This window comes from Rosa rugosa, chromosome 4, assembly GCF_958449725.1.
Source record: "Rosa rugosa chromosome 4, drRosRugo1.1, whole genome shotgun sequence".
Lineage (NCBI taxonomy): Eukaryota > Viridiplantae > Streptophyta > Magnoliopsida > Rosales > Rosaceae > Rosa > Rosa rugosa.
Genome location: NC_084823.1, coordinates 16,139,531 through 16,160,023, shown reverse-complemented (window position 1 = coordinate 16,160,023; position 20,493 = coordinate 16,139,531). Strand labels below are relative to the sequence as shown.

At 38.4% G+C, this 20,493-nt stretch overlaps 1 protein-coding gene and 1 long non-coding RNA gene across 2 annotated transcripts; both read right to left on the bottom strand.

Annotated features, from left to right (window-relative positions):
* Positions 1-4,978: 4,978 nt before the first annotated feature.
* LOC133745696 (uncharacterized) lies at positions 4,979-6,032 on the bottom strand. Its single transcript, XR_009863742.1, has 2 exons — positions 5,479-6,032; positions 4,979-5,369 (listed from the first exon to the last, which is right to left on the bottom strand). It is a non-coding gene; the product is annotated as an uncharacterized LOC133745696 (long non-coding RNA).
* A 7,980-nt stretch (positions 6,033-14,012) lies between these two features.
* LOC133706492 (UDP-glycosyltransferase 88F3-like) lies at positions 14,013-15,665 on the bottom strand. The gene has a single exon (XM_062132032.1). It carries the CDS (start codon positions 15,584-15,586, stop codon positions 14,153-14,155), a length of 1,434 nt encoding a protein of 477 aa, XP_061988016.1. The 5' UTR covers positions 15,587-15,665; the 3' UTR covers positions 14,013-14,152.
* Positions 15,666-20,493: the final 4,828 nt, after the last annotated feature.

Genomic DNA, 20,493 nt, shown 5'->3' with positions numbered 1-20,493 from the left:
ATCGCATATGTTTTTGGAAAGTATGATGAATTTTTGCTTGTACTGATAGATATCACATATGAAACAATTATCAGCTTTTGATTCATGCATGCATTGGTCTAGCTAGACTAGGAATGCTTTCTTTGTTTGTTTGGTAGTTTAATTATCTACTTTGGATGTTTAGTTGTACTTGACAAATTCAACTTACATAGTTACACTAATGATATGGATCAATGTGGCTTTATATGTATTAATTGTTCATTTGGTAATATGTACTATTTTTGTGGTACTATACATGCAGCATTGTTTCTGCAAAATTGTTCCAGCTAGTTAGGTCATGATTGAACAAACAACAGTTCACAACCAAGTTGTGAAAACCATGCTCAAACAACAGACCCTAAAATAATCACACAACTGGTTTATAATGCTCACACAATGGTTGATAAAAAGAATATGTTGTCTGAGTTCTCCTCACACAATTCGATAAGGCAATCTCAGTTGTCCAAGGTTCAGTCATACAACACAATGCAAAATAACATGTTGTCTAACTGTAAAAGGATTCAAAATTAAGGCTTCTCGTACAACAGTTACTAGATGTTAGCCAATTCGATTACAATATTCACACCACAGTTAAGACAATATAGCTGTTGTGTGAACCAACAACCAACAACAGAAAATAACAAAATTCTGTTGTGTGAGATTCATAACACACAACAGAAATAAAATTATCCCTGTTGTCTGAATCAATCAACAGACAACAGATATCATTTCATTGGGTTGTCTGTTACTTATCTCAGACAACAAAGAAAAAATTCTGTCTGTTGTGTGTTATGAATCTCAGACAACAGATAAACAATATAATTGTTGTGTGTTATGAATCTCAGACAACAGCTAAATTTCATTTTCTGTTGTCTCAATGGCCATGCCAATGCCGAGGCATCCCCGCACATGCCATGCCAGGCACATGCCTGCGCAGAATTCGCACAACAGAACTAAATATCTGTTGAGGAAATGAATATTGCACAACGGCAATTTCACCGTTGTGTGATTTTTCAATCACACAACACTCGTTTAGACCACAGTGAGGCTGGTCATCACACAACTCCAAATCTCCGTCATCTGATTCACTTATTGTAGTAGTGAGGATGTACCCCTCCACGACCCTGCTCCGTCTGTGTAATCACCATTGGTACTGTCAGGCTGAGGACGTAAAACCAAGCGCTATTTGGGAGGCAACCCAATGATGGAGGACTTGGGCACAGCTTGGAGCTTTGCTACAATCAGATTTGCTCTCTTTATCCTATCCTCTTTACTTTCTTGTTCTCTATTTGCTTCATGTTTTGTGTGTTTTTGTGAATGTTTCTTTGTTTCCATGCTTTATTCTCTTCATTGCATATTTAGAATTTGTCTAACATTGAGGAAAATGTTAAGAATAAGTGTGGGGGAAGGGAAACATTGTGTTTTTATTTTAGAGTCATCTTAGAGTCGTTGGGTGTTGAAAAAATGATTCAAATTTTAAAATTTCAAACTTTTTCAAATTTTTGTCAGCCTAGATCGATCACCCCGAGTTGGAGATCGATCTTTTGTTGAGCACGGAAAGGGTCAGAAGCAAAACGATCGATCACTGACCCCAAACGATCAATCGTTGACACGCTATAAAAAAAAAATCAGAAAATCTGAAAAATGAAAAAAAAAAAGATTCTAGCATTTAAAGTTATTTTTCTTTTGAGTCTTAGGATGTCTTTCAACTGTCTAGGATGAGCTTATATCTTTTGAAATTATGGCTAAGAGAGGATCACAAGATTGAGATTAAGTCAAAAAAAAAAAAAAATTCATTGGTTAATTGAGATTATAAAAAACATATGTATGTGTAATAGATGTGGCATATCCTTAACATGGTACATAAATTGAGCATGCTAGGATAAGTTATGATTCATACATAACCTTTGTGAGCTTTTGAGCCTTATATGTGTTTTTCTTTCTGAGAGTTTACATGAAAAATAAATTCTTATTTTCTTGGCGATGGACTTGCATGACTTCATTATTCTTTCATCTTGATTGACTACTTGCCATAGCTCTTTAATGGACTATAGAGATTACTAGAACTCACTTCTATGCCTGTCAAAAGTTTTATCACTACGCTTGAACCTCGGAAAGGATAAAGGCACTAGGAATCACCACCATAGCCAAATTAACCTGTGACCCTCTTATGAACACAAGATGTGCATGCAACCCCCTAGTTAACCCCTTTGAGCCTACATTTAGCCTTTTCTTTCACCAACCACAAAATTCCTTACCTTTTAACCTAGTATAGTTATATCCTTACCCTATCCTAAGGAATTAGTGGAGCAAATTTATTAGAGATTCATTATGTTCAAGGTATTTTTGTAAGCAAGTGTGGGGGAACTCTATTGTAAATATCGGTCCAAGGAAGGAAAAAAAAAAAAAAAGAGCAATGTTGGCTATCAAAAAAAAAAAAATAGCCGAAAGAAGAAAAAAAAAAAGAGAAATAAGAAAAGAAAAATCTTCCTTGGATTTGATACATGGTTTTGTTGTATTATGGGAGAGATTAGAATGAAGCAAAGGCCCAAAAAGATGACATTTGGCCTCAAAAAAAAAAAATTATAGTCTTGCTTCATGTGTTTCGAGTTTGATTGCCTTGAGGAAATTCATTGAAGTTCTTATATCTCTACATCATTATCTAGTGCTCCACTAAATTTCCTTAGGACTTTTGTTATCTCCTAATCTTTTCTTTCTTGAAACCTATACCCTGGGCCCCATTGAAACCTTTAATGAAGACCTCTTTGATCCTTGGGGACGGCGATTGATCTGTGGAGATTTGTGCGTGGGAGTGAGCATATGGTTTAGGTCTATGGGGAAATTCTAGTATACGTCGATGTATGCCATACATTAACTTTTTTGAATATTTTAGACCGTCGGATATAATTAAACTAAGAATATATCTAACGGTTCAGAATATTCAATGATGGTGACCTGCTCACCTGGTAGCCTTTTTTTTTTTTTTTTTTTGCAGAATTCTGAATTACATATCAACCATAAAATTTGAGATTTTCTCAGAAAACCCTAAATTGAAAGGGCACTTAAGAACTCGTTCAATTTCTTCCATACAAATTTTTCTTTTGCTCTGATAAAACCCTAAGTTGAAAAGGAGAAGACTGGAGGAATGAAGAATTGCATTGAGGAATGATAGATTTCCCAATACTCGTAAGTTTTCTGGTACCCAAATCTCTCTCTCTCTTCAACCATGCCATCAGATCTTTGACGAGGTCATGATTTATTGTTTATGATTCTCACAATGAGTTCTTGCAGGTTGGACCATCTTGCAGGTATGGCTTAGCATCTTCAAGAGCAATGGATGCCTTTTAGTAAATATCTCATATAATGTTGTAGGCTTTGCGGAAGCAAGGAGAGGTTGCTGTGGCACGGGGATTGTAGAGACCACATCATTGCTGTGCAATTCAAAGTCAATAGGAACTTGTGCTAATGCAACTCAATATGTGTTCTGGGACAGCGTTCATCCATCTGAAGCTGCTAATCAATTTCTTGCTGATGCATTGATTGTCCAAGGGGTTCCCCTCATTTCATGAGGATGGTATATGCATGTTCCTAGAGAACTCTACAAAATGGTGAAAACTGCTATCCCTTTCTTTTGGGTTCTACTATGTTTACAGAGATAGTGATAAAAACTCAAATTCTGTTTATACACTTTATTTTGCTTATTCAGAATAATGTTGCTGGTAAATTTTATTTTCCTTTGGGACGTACAAAGGTTGTATGCAATCTGTAATTTATTAATGTAAGAAATTCCTTCAGACCAAAATGGTTTGGAAATTGGAAAATTGTGGTTGACTTGTACTGTTTTACAGTAGTTTGACTCGTTTTTTTTGAAATCTATCCTTGACGAGGTCGGTTGGCTTTGCAGTTGAGGCTTACATTCTAGCTATATGAAATCCAAAATTGTGATCAATTCGATCATTAACTATTCCAAATTAAAGGCCTCTTACACTAACTATTCCGAAGGTTATATTGGTTGAAATCCTCTGTCGGCTTCCCTGCAATTAGTTCATTTTGTGATTCAAGTGTGTGTCCAAAGTCCAAACGTTGCTACAATCTCAAATGGTCAAGGAAGGACAAGGAAGGCAAATTCAAAAGGTCAGTCGACCCTGTTACTATAACCTGCAAACATAAGAAGCTCAACCCGGACAAGGTTTGGGTGCGAAGTTTCCACCCAAACAATGAGGATATAGTGCATTTCTCTCACCTTGAAGACTTCTTTCACGTGCAACCTTCGTGGAGGAATGTTAGAGATAGTCACACAGGGTATACGCCATCGTTTATACGAATTCATCTACCCGTCTTTGCTCCCATGGTGGCCTACCCCGGTTCCTCGACTCCAAAACCTCTGGGCTAGCTAGGGTACAATATAGTAATTCTGAAACGTAATTGTGTAATAGAGAAGACGTGGGGCAGAAATAAACTGAAGTACGTCATTCGATCAAAAATAAACATTGGAAGTGCCATATCTAAAATGCTTTTCTTTTTTACTTTCACATTATTATACTTCTATACTTGGTCTCTCAGTTTTGGTGGCTGATCGCTGGAGACAGAAAGAGAGAGCGAAGGGTAAGGCATCCTGACAGCCTTTTGGTTCTTTCCGATTGTTTGTCTCTTCTCAATCAAAACTTGAAGATATAGATGTTTTTGGTTGTTTGCTCCATCTGTACAGAAACAGAGAGAGCGAGTGATTGTTTGACTCTTCTCAATCGAATCGTCAAGTATAGACTCTGCTCTGTGTATTATCAATTCTGGGTTTTCATTTTAAATTGTCTTTCTGGTTATTTTTGTGATGATTATCTTTTGCATGCATGTGTCCCGGTTGTTTTTATATTTTCATTTCAATCATTTCATTTTAAACAAAAAACTGCAGCCGCTGTTTTATAAAGAAATGCAAGATGAAAATCTTAAGCAATGTTTAAAGTACTGTATAAAATTGAGCTTAAATTCATTGAAGAAAATATATATACCAATCAAGAATATATGAATGAAAATGAAATGGAACCAACAAAGTAATGTCGATGGCCTCTGACATTAACAACCCAAATATTATAAGATTCCCCAACATTTCTGATACAGTTTTGTATATTTTCTTGGCAGCCATCAGTGTTCTGTTCAAGTTGTCATGCCAAAGTCAGAAACAAAACAAAGAAGGAACTGATATTCATTGGAGAAATTTGACACTCTTAAGTCCCAGCAAACAGCTCAACAACCATCCAGTCATGTAAACCAAGAACAATTCTCCACTTTCAACATAAACCCATTTCACAAAATCATAAACCCATCTCGAATTGAACAAAAGGCCAACTGGGTATCTGATAAACTCGATGATAAACACCAATTTCAGACAAACAATGCAAACTACGGCTATAACACGAGTGTGAACAACTGTAATTGCCTCACAGAAAGAGAGAGAGGATGTACCTGAAAAGACAGCAGCGGATGAAGAACACAAAGATTTGGGCTTTATGCTCAAATTTCTAGAGAGAGAGAGATTGTCTTTCCCTTTATGTTGATTGCCCCCCTTTTTCGTCTTCTCCTCGATCTGTTCCTCAGGACTCACACGCCCAAATTTCCAGATCTCTACTTCTTCCTCTCAAACCGGTTGCTGTCCCTGGGTGTCGCTCTCTTCAGCGACTCTTATCCCTTTCCTGCTGCCCTGGTTTAGGCCCTGTTGTCTTTCTTTGTTGGTGCGTTCTGAGATATCTCGATCTTCTTAGTCGTGTAGCTTGGTGTTCTCTCCATGGCAGAGACGCAGTCGATGTCACGGCGCTGTCCTCCTTGCTGAGATACTCCTTGGGCGGCTCTTGTGTTGTAGTTTGGGTTTGCTTTATGGTGCTTTGTTCTTTCTTGTTCTTGTTTGTTTGTTGTTCCAACCCAGTTTCTGGGTTCTGTAACCTTTCTTCATTTGAATGTTAGTTGTTTTCTCTTTGCCAAAATCCTCAGTTCTCGAAAAAAAAAACTAACTAACTTAGTTATAATAAGTGTTAATACTTCTTTATTACAAGTTTTCAGAACCACTTTACTAATAAAACAACAAATGTGTTGCTATAATAGTAAAACTTCATATATTTAAGTAAATTTGCGGTGAGTCCTTTATGGTGTGATAAGGTTGTCTATTTTGTAACTACTGTCCTTTAGGAGTTATTTACTTATTTGACAATGTTTTTTCTAGATTTTACAGCAATTGAGGTCCAAAGTGATAACCAAGGTTGTATTTGTGATAATTCTTCAATATTACAAGTTTGACAACGAATTGTTGTAGAAGTAGTAATCAAACTCTTATTTGTGGTAATTTTTTATATTACAAGTCTGAGAACCATTTTACTAATATGACAACGAATTGCTGTCAAAGTGGTAAATTTTATGTATATATTGTAAATGAGGCGTGAGTCCTTAATTGTGTATTAAAGTTCTGTATTTTGTAACTGATACTTTTCTTGTGTAAATCTCATCATCCATGAGAGAATTACTCGTTTGACAATGCATTTTACTATAAATTACAACAATTGAGGTATAAAGTGGTAATTATGGTTGTTTTTATGATAATTACATGAAATATGATCCATTTACAAAAAAAAGCGATCCCTTTACCAATGCTACAACAAATGTTTTGTTTATATGGTAAATAATCATATTAGACCTAAAACTTTTCAAGTCCTTATTCTTGTAATCCAGTTGTTCTTTTTGTAATTAGAGTCCTTTCTTTTGTAAATTATATCATCGATGAGGCATTTTACAACAAAAGACCATATTGGACGTAATTAATGATAATTATAGTTGTAATAAAAGTAATTACTATATTTACGATATTCATTACAAGTTTTTGAACGATTTACGTATAAAAGAATAAATGAGTACTTAGTATGGTAATTTTTTTTTTTTTAAGTACACATGTCAAATTATAAGTGGATAACTTGTTGACCTGTACAACAGGTTTCACCAACTAATTTAATTTATTATATTTTAATTAAAAAGTTGATGTATGACAAACATCAACACACTTTAGACTTCCCCTTAAGCATTAGCCTTGAAATCTGAGAGAAGAAAGAGTGCATACCCTTGAGAGGATGAATCATGACTTGTTCGAAACATGCTGAGATCCACCATATCACCATTGTTACTCCCGTGTCTTACATGTTTATATGTGGACTATATGTTTTAATTAACTCGTGAATTACTGATGATTAATTCTTGGTTAAGTGTTAATCTCTGTGTCATGAAAGTAGGGGATTGCTGAGACAAAATGTTGGAAGGCTTAGTAGTATTTTATGGTGTCAATTTTGAGTCTTACAAGTTTTCATTAGTCTGTAGTCTTTAGTCTTTGAGTCTTTGTTTTGTTTTGATTTTGCTCTTTGTTTTGTTTTGATTTTGCTAAAGGACTAGCAAAAGATAAGTGTGGGGGAATTTGATAGGAGCATATTTATGCTACGTTATTATTATTATTTAACCCTATGCTTTTCTTTGTTAGTTTATATTATTTTTAGCTGATTTATTTATTTTTGTGTTTATTAGGTTTTCCGAAGCAAATTAGGAAAAGAAGGCTTAAAGAAGGAAAGTGCGTGGAATTCTGATTCAATAAGGATTTTCGATCGATTATGACTTTTCTTTGAAGCAAAGAGTTAGAGATCCACAAGGAAACAAAGTGGAAGAGTTTTAAGACTGAATAAAAGGCTTTTAGAAGACACAATCAAGGTCTACAATGTAGAAGAGAAGCAAGAAACCATTGAAACAACTCAAGGAGAAGAAGTAAAGTTCGGAGCCCAGAAACAATCGATCGCTAGACTCTGGAGATCGATCGTTTGCCCTGTTTTCCATCTTTTTTATTCTTTCTTCTTTCCAAAACTCATGTATTTCTTTTGTGTGTTTTCCAAGATGATGAGTAGCTAATTTTCTTTTAGTTAGGGGCTGCTTTCAGCCCTAGACATGGTGTAACTATGATGTTGGTGTTTATTTAATAAATTCTTTGGATTTCGGATATTCATTGGTTTATTGTTTGTTCATTGAACAACTTTGTATGTCTATTGATGGTGCGCAACATTAGTATGCATGCTAGGTTGTAAATCTATGAGTGTCTTGTATGATCATCATGTCTACTTGCACTCTAGAGTAGCAAGTGAATGACTTGAGCCCCATTCATATAAACCAACGTCTAGGTAGATTAGGACAACGTCAATACCGAAATTGCCTAGCCTTATTCATAATCTTTTAGACCTTAATGACTTCTAGGTGAGAGTTGTGCGAGAACATCACTCTAGGTTCCATTCTAGAAGCTAAGTTAAGTTGAAAACATCATTCTCTTAACATACCAAGTAAGAAAGATTGATAGGTTAAGTACAACACATCATTGGCTTCGCTTGAGTAAGGATATCCGAATGAATTGAACATGTTAGTAAATATATCATAGGTGTAATCATTGTCTAGTGGTGAGAAGTAACTCCTAGCTAGTTTTCTCATATTTGATCAAAACCAAAATCCCCAAATTGTTTTCTATTTTAGTTAGTCTTCTGTCCTTCGTTTTCTTCATTTTATTTAGTATAGAAATTCAACTCCAATTACCCCCAAATTTTGTGTGCGTCTTCTTCTGTGTGTCTAGCTAGTGTGTATTTAATTTTATAATTTTTGGTTGAGTCTAGGTATAGTTTTTATTTTCGTCTTTGTCTAGTGTCTGTTTCAAGTTTTTCAGAGTCTGTTTTGCAATTGTTGAGCCACAATCCTCTGCGGGAGACACCCTCTTTCCTATACTACCATCGATAACCATTGAGATTGCAGGGATTTATTTATACGCCTATTTTAGGTGTATCAAATTTTGGCGTTTGGGCGACACAAGGGGGAGTGTTCAAATATATCCAGATTTTATGTCTAGCCCAAACACTAGTTACTTGTCTAAGTTGTAATACAGTTAGTTTTACAGATATTTTCGGAGATATCTTAGTCAATGTATGATACAATTTCCTTGTAAGACTCATATTCTCTAATTGTAATTCTCTATATAAAGAAGACTCTATTATCAATGAAAGATACAGCTTATTCTCTCCCAATTCAGTTTTCCTAAAATAAAATATAAAAAAACAACATTTTCCTCACTATTTGGTAGTTGGTGTTGGTTATCATAAATTAGCTAGTTTTCTTGTTCTATTAAAATTAATCATTCTATCCTCGACTGATCATGCGCTTTTTCATCCTTTTGATTATATTGCAACTAGGGGTCATCATTTAGCTCGTGGGCCTCGTGGGCCGATGGAGGTCCGCAGGGCCAAAAGCCCGGCCCGGCCAGCCAAAAAGCCCGTCATAGGCCCAGCCCGGTGGGTAGAGGGCCGGGCTTGGTTTAGGGGTTTGAAACCCGGCCCGGCCCATAGGCCCGGCCCGCCAAAAGCCCGTTAGGCCCGGCCCGTAAAAACCCGCAAACAAAAAATATTATATAAATAACACAGAAACTCTTGTGCAGAACACCCAAATTTGCTGAATTACTGGGAACTGCTCGGATAGAATTAGGAGCTGTAACCTATATGCACGGAAATCCCCATGTGTCTAGTTTCTGAGGAATTTTACGGTTTGTGATTCTGACTTTTCTAGAAGGAGTTATGGCAATTTAAGTGAAGGCAGTTCAGCTTGAACGAGAATCTGCAATACAGAAACTGTTGTGCAGAACACCTAAGTTTGCTGAATTACTGGGAACTGCTTGGATGTAATTAAGAGATGTACCCTATATACACGGAAAGCCCCATGTGTCTAGTTTCTGAGGAATTTTACGGTTTGTGATTCCGACTTTTCTAGAAGGAGTTATGGTAATTTAAGTGAAGGCAGTTCAGCTTGAACGAGAATCTGCAATACAGAAACTGTTGTGCAGAACACCTAAGTTTGCTGAATTACTGGGAACTGTTTGGATGTAATTAATAGATGTACCCTATATACACGGAAAGCCCCATGTGTCTAGTTTCTGAGGAATTTTACGGTTTGTGATTCCGACTTTTCTAGAAGGAGTTATGGTAATTTAAGTGAAGGCAGTTCAGCTTGAACGAGAATCTGCAATACAGAAACCGTTGTGCAGAACACCTAACTTTGCTGAATTACTGGGAACAGCTTGGATATAATTAAGAGATGTACCCTATATGCACGGAAAGCCCCATGTGTCTAGTTTCTGAGGAATTTTACGGTTTGTGATTCCGACTTTTCTAGAATGAGTTATGGCAATTTAAGTGAAGGCAGTTCAGCTTGAACAAGAATCTGCAATACAGAAACTGTTGTGCAGAACACCTAACTTTGCTGAATTACTGGGAACTGCTTAGATGTAATTAAGAGCTGTGTACCCTATATTCACGGAAAGCCCCATGTGTCTAGTTTCTGAAAAATTTTACGGTTTGCGATTCCGATTTTTCTAGAAGGATTTATAGCAATTTAAGTGAAGGCGGTTCTGCTATGACTTTTCTATAAGTCATACAACTTTAAAGAGGCAAATTGGTATAGGCCAATGTATTTGTAATTAAAATTGAAATTTTTATCTTATGTCCACGCACATCCATCGATGAAATATTTACAAACGTGATGTAAAAAAATAAGCAAGTTTTGCGGTCATCACGCCATCGGTCAATCAAGAAAACATGCAAGTGACTACAGTTGACCAATCCGATCGGGTTTGAAACTATGGTGAAATTGACTAAATTCTTAACCACACTCATAATTTATTGTAATAATCACATCCAACGGTCGGTTTTCCCATTTTCTTTGAATTGGTAGAGGTTGCTCTTTGGAGTGTGTGATATATAAATATATAGGTTTGTAAGAGTAACTAAGTTTGACCTAGTTGATCGAATTCAAAAGGAAAACCAAATTGGCTAGATTTTTTACAACCACCATAAAATATTACAATCTCTCCATCAAACGGTTGGTTTTTCCAAATTCATTTTCCACTTCATGTTTGCTTTAGAATGAACCTCAACAATTTAAATGCAATGTACAAGTCAAACAAATTTAAGAGGCAAATTGGTATAGGCCAATGTATTTGTAATTAAAATTGAATTTTTTATCTTATGTCCACGCACATCCATCGATGAAATATTTACAAATGTGATGTAAAAAAATAAGCAAGTTTTGCGGTCATCACGCCATCAGTCAACCAAGAAAACATGCAAGTGACTACGGTTGACCAATCCGATCGGGTTCGAACCTATGGTGAAATTGACTAAATTTTTAACCACACATATAATTTATTGTAATAATCACATCCAACGGTCGGTTTTCTCATTTTCTTTGAATTGGTAGAGGTTGCTCTTTGGAGTGTGTGATATATAAATATAGATTTATAAAAAATTAGTGACTTTAAAATTTATTTATCAATAAATTAGTATCTATATTTATATATAGATACTAATTTATTTGGGTACAATATAGAATCATAGATCTGTTATCTTTGGTTGTATTTGATCATTATCCAATGAATTTCCAAATCTTGATTAAAAAAAAAAAATTTGAGTCTTTAAATATTTATTTATAAATAAAGCCCGCAAGGCCCGCTTTGTATGGACGGGCTTGGATCCTTCGATTTTTAATAAAGCCCGGCCCGGCCCGCCATTATTTAAAAATATAGCAAGGTCCGGCCCGGCCCGTTGACGACCCCTAATTGCAACATTACTATCAGAGCATGTGCTGAAGAGTTCACAATTATTTATTGAGAGCGATTTGATGCATGTATCAATGTATGTCTAATTTATCTTTTGTGTTTCTAGTGGGAATCATTTAGATTTTGTAGAGCAGGTTTCTTTATCTAGATATTGTCTGCTCGTCACTGTTGTTGATCGCTTCTCTTTGGGTGACAAGGGTTTATTTTTCAAGACGCAACACTTGTGCAGAAACAACTGTTGTAATGTCTTTAGAACAACCATGATCACAAAAGTTACACAAGAACTGCTCGCTCTCTATACTTCTAAAGTTGGTATTTTTTCATGCCATTTATTATTCCCACCCGAAACCCTTTTATGTATGATGTGTTCCGAAACTACGTCTGGTCCAAAATGCCGGTTCCATTACGAATTTGGTCAAAGATGCTCCCATGGCGAGCACGTGAGCAGCTTTTTGGGGAAAATTCGGTATCAACAATATACCATAAATGAAAAGTTATATATGGTATTATATCTGCTAAAATGCAGCGATTACGAGGCGACATTATGGTCAATTTCTTGCTGCCCTTTGATTTCTTTTTTGTATCCTTCTCTAACTTTCTTATGTAAATATCCATTTTGTATTCTCAACAAGGGGAACAAAAATATTAAAAATAAAACATCAAATGGGGATGGAAGTTGGAAAGGAGCTGGTTTTGAGGGAATACCTCAATGGTAAGAGTTTCGATGGCTTGAGTTCACTACAATTGGCAGAGTTACGTTGCCTCCTGAGAAAAGAGATGAAAGCCATCGAGAAGAAGATTAAAGCTTGTGATGGAGAGGACTAAATCCTTCAAGGCACCTGAGGGGAGTCAAGGTGATGCTGAAAATAATTATATTGAGACAGTAAATGGTGGTGCTAATAAGGGTGTCGGTGATGACAAGGAAGAATGATTTAGTATCTATGGAGCAAGGAGTAATAAAATCCCTTGAAAATAAATGTTGTAATGAGAGTGCATTGTTGATGACAGTCATGATACAGGTATTCTGGTATTGTTGGAAATTGGAATGTACAACTTTGTTTCTCATTACCTGAATAAAATGCAGTTTATTCTGAACAATTATACCATTGCTTTGCAATTGCTACTTTTTTTCAACTACGAATTGCAAAGTTATCGAAAAGGTCGTGTTGACCTTATTGGTCGAATGTTTCCACTTCACCTTTGGATGGTTTCAAAATGAATGGCTGATTTTTGTCTTTCATATGGATCGTTAAACAATCTTATGAATTATCTGTATGCCTTTCATCCCTTCTGTGATAGTCCTTATGAGCCTCCTACTCCACCGGTATCAAATGATCTTCTGTGTAAGAATGATAGTACCATTAAACAATCCAAATTGTTCTGACGGGGGCAATTTGCATTTTGAAGCATTCCTTTCATTTTTTTTTTTTTATTGAGCAACCAAACTGATATTGATAACTGGTGTTCTGATTGAACTCATGAAAAGAGGAGTCCGTATTGGTATTAGGAGTTTAGGACAAACAAGGATTAGAAGGAGAATACAAAGAAAACAAAATACAAAAAGGACCAAGTTAACAGCAATCGTTCCTGGTCTCTATAGCTTTTTCAAAAAATTCAGACGCACCAAAAACAAGAACGTGCAACTAACGTCTCTGGTACACAGGTTCCTGCTACAAGAACACAAAGCAGAGTGAAAGCACTACTAATTTACAGGTATCAAAATCCACGTGTAAATGTGCTATGGTCCCAAAAGTACCAAATGACACTGAAATCAAATGACAGCTTACCAAGGTTTTGGTATGTATTAAATTGTGGTTGTGGTTGAAATTAGATGGCTTATTTTGTCGAGTAATGACACGTCTGTGTTCTTTTGTGAGTTTGAATTGTAGGTGAGGTTTCTCTACTGTTTGAAAATTTTATGGAAACTAGTTGCAAACTATCACGGCTCTGTTTTGCTCTACTCCTATATCGAAACTAATTGTGCTTGTGCCTTATATGATTGCTTCTCTTAAGGGATCCCTTTGACTGCTAGTGAAAACTAATTCTCATCATCGATCGGCATTATCACTGCCACTGAAATTCTCATCCCATGGCGTCGCCGGGCTCTGACTAAACTTAATTTTCCCAGCGATCTTCTATGGTTTCAATGTCTTTCTTCATCTGAAATTGGAATCAGACTCCAGATTGCTCCACCCAATATGTAAACCAACTCTGAGGTTCACATGCAGAGTCACCATGTATCCAATCGCTATTATCAGCTCTATGTAGTCACAGCCAGTTTTGGCAGGATGACTAATCCTAAATTCCACTTTTGCATCAGAACCTGCAACATAAAATGTTATATATTGCACAACCAAATATTCTTTCTATTCATGCTCATCATCAAAAATTACATATACATTACTTCCAAAAACAGAAAATCCAAAATCACATTGACATTCCTATTCATACAAAAAAAATTAGAGAAAGAGAAACAAATCATTCAATGGCGTTAACAAAGTTGGCCAGAGCTCTTCTGGAGGAACCAAGCTCTCCCAGAGCACCCAAAGCCATCTCCCCAATTTTCAAACTCCTCTCTCTGAGCTCTCTTCCATTTTTCGACTCCATCATCTCCCTAACTCTTCTCTCCACTTCATCCCCGGTCACGAACCCATCTTCCTCTCTCTGCTCCACATCAATAGCCATGTTCATGTCATTCACCAGAACACTCCTGTTCAGATGCTGCTCTGCATAGAGCGGCCACGCCACCATTGGCACCCCGGCTATCACCGATTCTAGCACCGAGTTCCACCCACAGTGAGTCACGAACCCTCCCACAGCTTCCTTCTTCAGCACCAGCACCTGCGGCGCCCACGACTTCACCACCAGGCCCCTGACTTTAGTCCTCTCCAAGAAGCCTTGCGGCAAAAGAACTTCCAAATTGAAATCATCCACGCCATGACTCTGTTTGGTGTTGTCAACAGGTGGCTTTTTCACCACCCACAAGAACCTCTGACCGCTCCTCTCCAACCCACTGGCAATTTCTCTCACTTGGGCTTCCGAGAATGATCCCCTGCTTCCGAAACAGAGATACACCACGCTCCTACTCGGCTGCTTATCGAGCCATAACAGACATTCCTCCTCCGAATGTGCAGAGCCGGATGCCTTTTCTTCATCGATCAAAGGTCCGATATAATAGACAGGAGGAGTGGGCGCATCAGGAACACATCGACCTTCAGAAATGGCCTTCATAGCTGTTGGAGTCTCGAGCTCTTCAAAAGTGTTGGCTATGATTCCATCTGATAGAGCAAGATGAGAGCAGAAGTAGACCATGTCCAAATAAGCCGGATCATTCCGATCGAGCATCGGCTCAGGCATGTGGACAGCACGCAACGGAGCCCCCAATCCCTGAAACTCAAAAACAGTGTCGGTCATATCCTTGAAGCTCTCGTTCACTCGTGCATGGATCGTCGGGAAATACAAGAAAGCCCCGAGAGCCGCCGCGCCCGAAGTGAAGAAATAGAAAGTGGGGATGTTGAGCTCCTTGGCTATGGCCATCGCGGAGGTGCAGAACAGGTCGATGATAAACGCCCGAACTCGAAACGTCTTGGAGAGTTCTTGTAGCGCACAGCGGACGTTCGGGTCGTTCTGACGGATGAAATCGAACATCACGGCTGCCAGGCTGCGAGTTTTGTCATGGTGGTTAGTTGGGGAGGCGCGTGGGAAGCGGCGGAAGGAAATGGAGGGATGGGACTGGGTGATGCGGTCGATGTAGGCGGGGATGCTCGGTGTGTCGACAATGCTTCCGGTGGTGTAGAGCACGGTGACGGAGAATTTGTGGGAGTAGTGCTTGAGGATGAGCTTGCCTAGCTCGACCGTGGAGATCATGTGCCCCATTCCTGGAGCTGCATAGAGGACTATGGTGTTTTCCATTTTTTCTCTACTCTGAAACTGTTCGAGGATGGAGAACTATGGTGTCGGTTTGTTTAATTATAGCCTTGCAGATCTATTTCAGAATTTGCGTTGTAGGTAAGTCACGTGGGGACAAGTGAGGTGTAAGGTTTAGCTCATGCTGGATATGCAGCGATTTTTTTTTTGGTCAACGATTCGCTGGATTTCACTTTCGTCTCAAGAGAAACCTGACGTACCTGTTTGAATCCCGACGAGTGAGACTCGAAGAAATCCAGGCCAATATCGGTGGCCCAAGCTATATATTTTCTTTAAGTTCGGAATATATTATTTAGAAGCTAAATAAAGCATACCTGAAGACAAGTAATATTAAGGCAAATCGTGATCTTATCAGTTTACTATTAAAAATCAAGATATTTCATAATTAATAGTGGTTTACCTGGTTGCGAATACGGGTCATATGGAAAGATCTTTGCGTTAAAGATGGTCTCGTGGTTGTATTTGGCTAGGATTCTAATGGATATATTTGGCAAAAGATCAACAAGGAATCCTGGTGTCATGGCTTTATCAATTAAGGAAGATGAATCTCCCTTAATTCTCCTTAGTTGCATGAAAGATGCCGGTATACTCACATATTGGCATGCACGGTACGTGAATTAATGAAGCCTTCATCCATAATCTATATAGGGTTTTTGTCCATTTACCCCATTTTTAGAGATTTTTTTCCCACTTACCCCATTAAGTTTTTTTAATTCCTTCTTACCCAAAACACTCTAAGGAGGTATTCCCTAATACCCCATTAAGATTTTTTTTTTGTTTTATTATTTTTTTTAATACCATTTTACCCTCACCCCTTTGAAACTTAGAGAGAGAGAGAGAAAAAATGGAAGAGAGAGAAACCATAGGAGACTTCGCCGGAGCCCCGTCACCGGCCGCCGGAGTCCGGTCAACTTTCGCAGGAATCCGGTCAACTTTCGCCAGATTCCGGTCACCGGCCGCCGGAATCCGGTGACCGGCTGCCGCCCATCTAAATTTGCTGAAAATCTCACCGGAAAGGTTTTTTTGCCCCCAATAGACATCTATTGCCCCCCAATAGACGACTATCAGCCATGTATTGCCCCCCAATAGACGTCTATTGGGGGGCAATAGAGATTTATGAAACCTCGCCAGAAATCTCCAAAGAGGTTGTTGTAGATCTTATATGAGGTCAGAGAGGTTTATTGCCCCCTGAATAACCTGTATTGCCCCCCAATAGGCGCCTATTGCCCCCCAATAGATGTCTATTGCCCCCTAATACCCATTTATTTTTTAAAATTAGACAAATAAAACTTTGATTAAAGAAAAAAAACGAGGAGATTACATCAATTCAAAACGTCTACTGCCCCCCAATAGACGTCTATTGCCCCCTGATAATTTTTTTTTCTTTGTTCTTTCCTTCTGGGCCTTCTGCCCCACTTTACCAAAATAAATTAATTAATTAAATTCTGCACTCATTTTACAAAAAAAAAAAAAAAACAAAGCCGGAAAACTCTTCTCAACAGTTACATTACTTGCATCTTTCTCCAACTCAAACTCCTCTAACTCTAAACCACTAGTATCATTAACCACTATCCCCACTACACCAACAACATCAAACATCCCAGACTCCAAATCATTTGAACTAGTAACATTACCCAACAATGTGACCACTGAAGCTGAACCAGTATCAACAGGAGAAAAGTAAACATTTTTACCAAAGGGAAGCTCAAAACATTGATTCACAACTACAATAACAATCGCCACACCGATTATCAGCACCAGTCTCCGGATTTCAAAGTTGCATAGTCTCTGGGTTAGAGCAGCAACACCCATTTTTGTATGTACAATTCAAACAGCTGAAAAAAAAAATCAAGACTTTACATCATTATTCCCCATTACATCTCCAAAATCTTAACCCATTTGCCAGACAAGGAATTATATTTAGCCAAATAAGAAAATCAAATGAAGAACTACTAGAGAGAGTACCTTGAAATGGGTTTTGGGTGAGCCTAGAAGAGACCTCGTTACGTTTCTCGTCGGTCTTCGGAGCTCCGACTCCAAAGTAGTTGCATCTGGTCGAGCTGGTCCGACGCCGGTGATGCCAAAGACGAAGTCGGTGCTGGAAAACAACGGGGAAGAAGGTCGACGGAGGGATTAGTGCGGGGAAGAAGGTTCAGATCGGACTCGGAGTTTTTGTAATTAAAATCCTCCTCCTCCTCGTCGACGACGTCCTTGCATAGAGAGAGAGAGATGGATCCTCGTCGTCAGCGTCGGCGCCTTCTTGTAGAGAGAGAGATGGATCCTCGGGTCGTCGTCAACATCCTTGCAGAGAAAGAGATCAGTGATGAGAGAGAGGGTCGTCGACGTCTTCCTTGCAGAGAGAGAGAGATCGGTGGTCAACGGCGTCCTTGCAGAGAGAGAGTCGACGTCGTCCTTGAGATCGATGATGAGAGAGAGTCGGCGAGAGAGATAAGGGTGGCTACCTATGATTTTTAATTTTTTGGAGCCCAAAATCGTCATTTAGCTATCAAGTGGGGTTAGTGGGAACAAAATTTTGTTGGTGGTGTAAGTGGGCTAATTTTAGTCTATTTTGGGGCTATGGGTCAAGGACCCATCTATATATATATATATGGAAGCGTGCGGTCAAAAAGGAACATATATGTATATATGATGTGTATATGCAATAAACATGGCAAACATGCTGTCCTCCTCTACTTCGAGATAGTCCATGCAATGAAGTCCTATGGTGGACCAATTGAGCAAGGAATCAAGGTCTCCCACATACGTGGCAATCAAGGAATTAAGGTGGACGTACAACAGATGGAAGGGTCAATCACCTTTAATTGCAATTTTCCTTTCTGATTGCATGCCGCGAGCTACGAGAGTCGTCGCGAAGATAATATATATGTAATTAAGACGTGCATATCCTACAGTTCGCATTCGAGAATATTACGTCTAGGACTCCAAAAGGTAATTAACCTTGCCTAGAAGATTGCTACGACAGAGTTAATCTTTTATTGCTTATGATAGTTATCAAAACTATTATGAGTTTTGATTTGATTCAAGACCAATAACTGTGGCCTAAAATATAGTATTTCATTCATATTTGGAAGGAGAATCTGCAGCAGCCTATATATAGAGGCTAAAGATGACACAGCAAAAGACAGCTCTCCAACTAATCTCTACGATTATCCAAGTCTCCCCGGAGCAACCTTTCTTACCGGTGACCACACTCCAGTCCCAGTCTCCTCAGGAGCCGACTGTCAGCGCCACCAAACCAAACCGGCGAACGTACTTCCAGTCCCAGTCTCCCCAGGAGCCGACTGCCAGTACCACTGCCACCGATACTATCTCAACCAGCGAAGCAAGGGTAACGCCCTCGCAACCGAGCGAAGCTAAAGTCACGCTTTAGCAAAACCCGTGCTTTCTCCAACTTCCCAGTGATTGCTCTGCTTAGTCTACAACACTAAGTATTGATTCGGTGAACCCAAGAGACCACAACCAAAGCCCTTACCCATAAGGCAAGAAGTCCTTTTCCGGAAGGCAGAGAAAAGAACCTTGTGACGAGGTTGGTGCTCTCCTCGTCCACATCGTTTGAGAAGAAGTCAGGTCAAGGGACGCCCCGACGACTGCATCCCACGGTGCTGGCACGCTCGTCCATTCAAAAGAGACAATTTGTACCAGACTGATTTTGGGAGCCAAACAGTACGCAAGAATTTTTCTCGTCGAGAAAGTCTTGCGTGAGGCAGCCGCATCACGTGGCTGTGCGGTTGTCTAATCAGTGCCCAGTAGGGGGGGATAGTTTCAGAATAAGGAAAAAAATTTCTGAAGTGTGATTGATCAGGCATATCACATGTCTGGTATGCCTGACGTACGCAAGAATTTTTCTCGTCTCAAATGGAGCAAATAGACAAGGAATCAGAATTTACTAGAAGTATGTGCCAATGGCTTGCTAATATGAAATTATTACGATTTTTTTAAAGCGTAAATTGGCTCACTAGTTATGATGAACTTTTATGAGTTTTATCATGGGTCTGCTCAAATCACTTTTATGAGTTTTGGTAGTTTTTGACATTTTGTTTTGGTCAAGAACTAAAATATCTAAGATATCTTCGATATTTCCTCGAAATTTCTATTTTTTACAAGTATCGATATTAATTTTAACATCCTTCCGATATATTATTTTTACTATATTTTTAGCTGACCATACAACTTTTATCCAAAATTTTGGTAAAATTTCTATCGATATTCGATATTTTTTTCGATATTTTTTTTGAACTATCGATATTTCTATGATCTTCGATATTTTGGTCATTGGTTTTGGTCATTGGAGGAAATATTGTGTGTCCGATTTCTTATCTCCTTCATTGTCTTCTATATAACTCAATCCAAACAGAACCAAAACGGTCAATATAAAACAAAAAAGAAAGTCAACGAGAATTGACATGAATGACAAGGCACTTGCTTCTAAAGTTTGAGCCCCAACAATCCAACATTCACAAGTTCCACATTGATAAGTTGCTACATACTAGGGTCCTGCAGGACCCCTGTAACGCTAGTCAGCTTCCAGAGATTTTGGGTCATCACGAGATCGAATGTTTGCAAGCTTTCAAGGTGGAAAACCTACGGCTAGCGAGGTCTGACTACTCTCACGTGGTAATTAGCGCTGGAACCAGATGTCAGCTGGGTTCTTGCTGGCCACGGGTGGTTCATAATGTTCCTGGGTTGGTGGGGCTGCCTTCCCCCGGTCCAAATACCCATTGCCAAAAAAAAAAGAACAAAAAAGAAAATCAACTCACCTCATAAATAGTTGAATCCAAAAGAAGATCAAAACTATAACGCTGAGCAGATTGAATCGAAATCCAAAACCAAAATCGTCCAAATTTTGTTTTCTCAGCGAGTATGACTCTGTG

Bases quoted from the DNA above. Each gene is read 5' to 3' on its own strand.
- LOC133706492 (XM_062132032.1), bottom strand. From the start codon at position 15,586: ATGGAAAACACCATAGTCCTCTATGCAGCTCCAGGAATGGGGCACATG.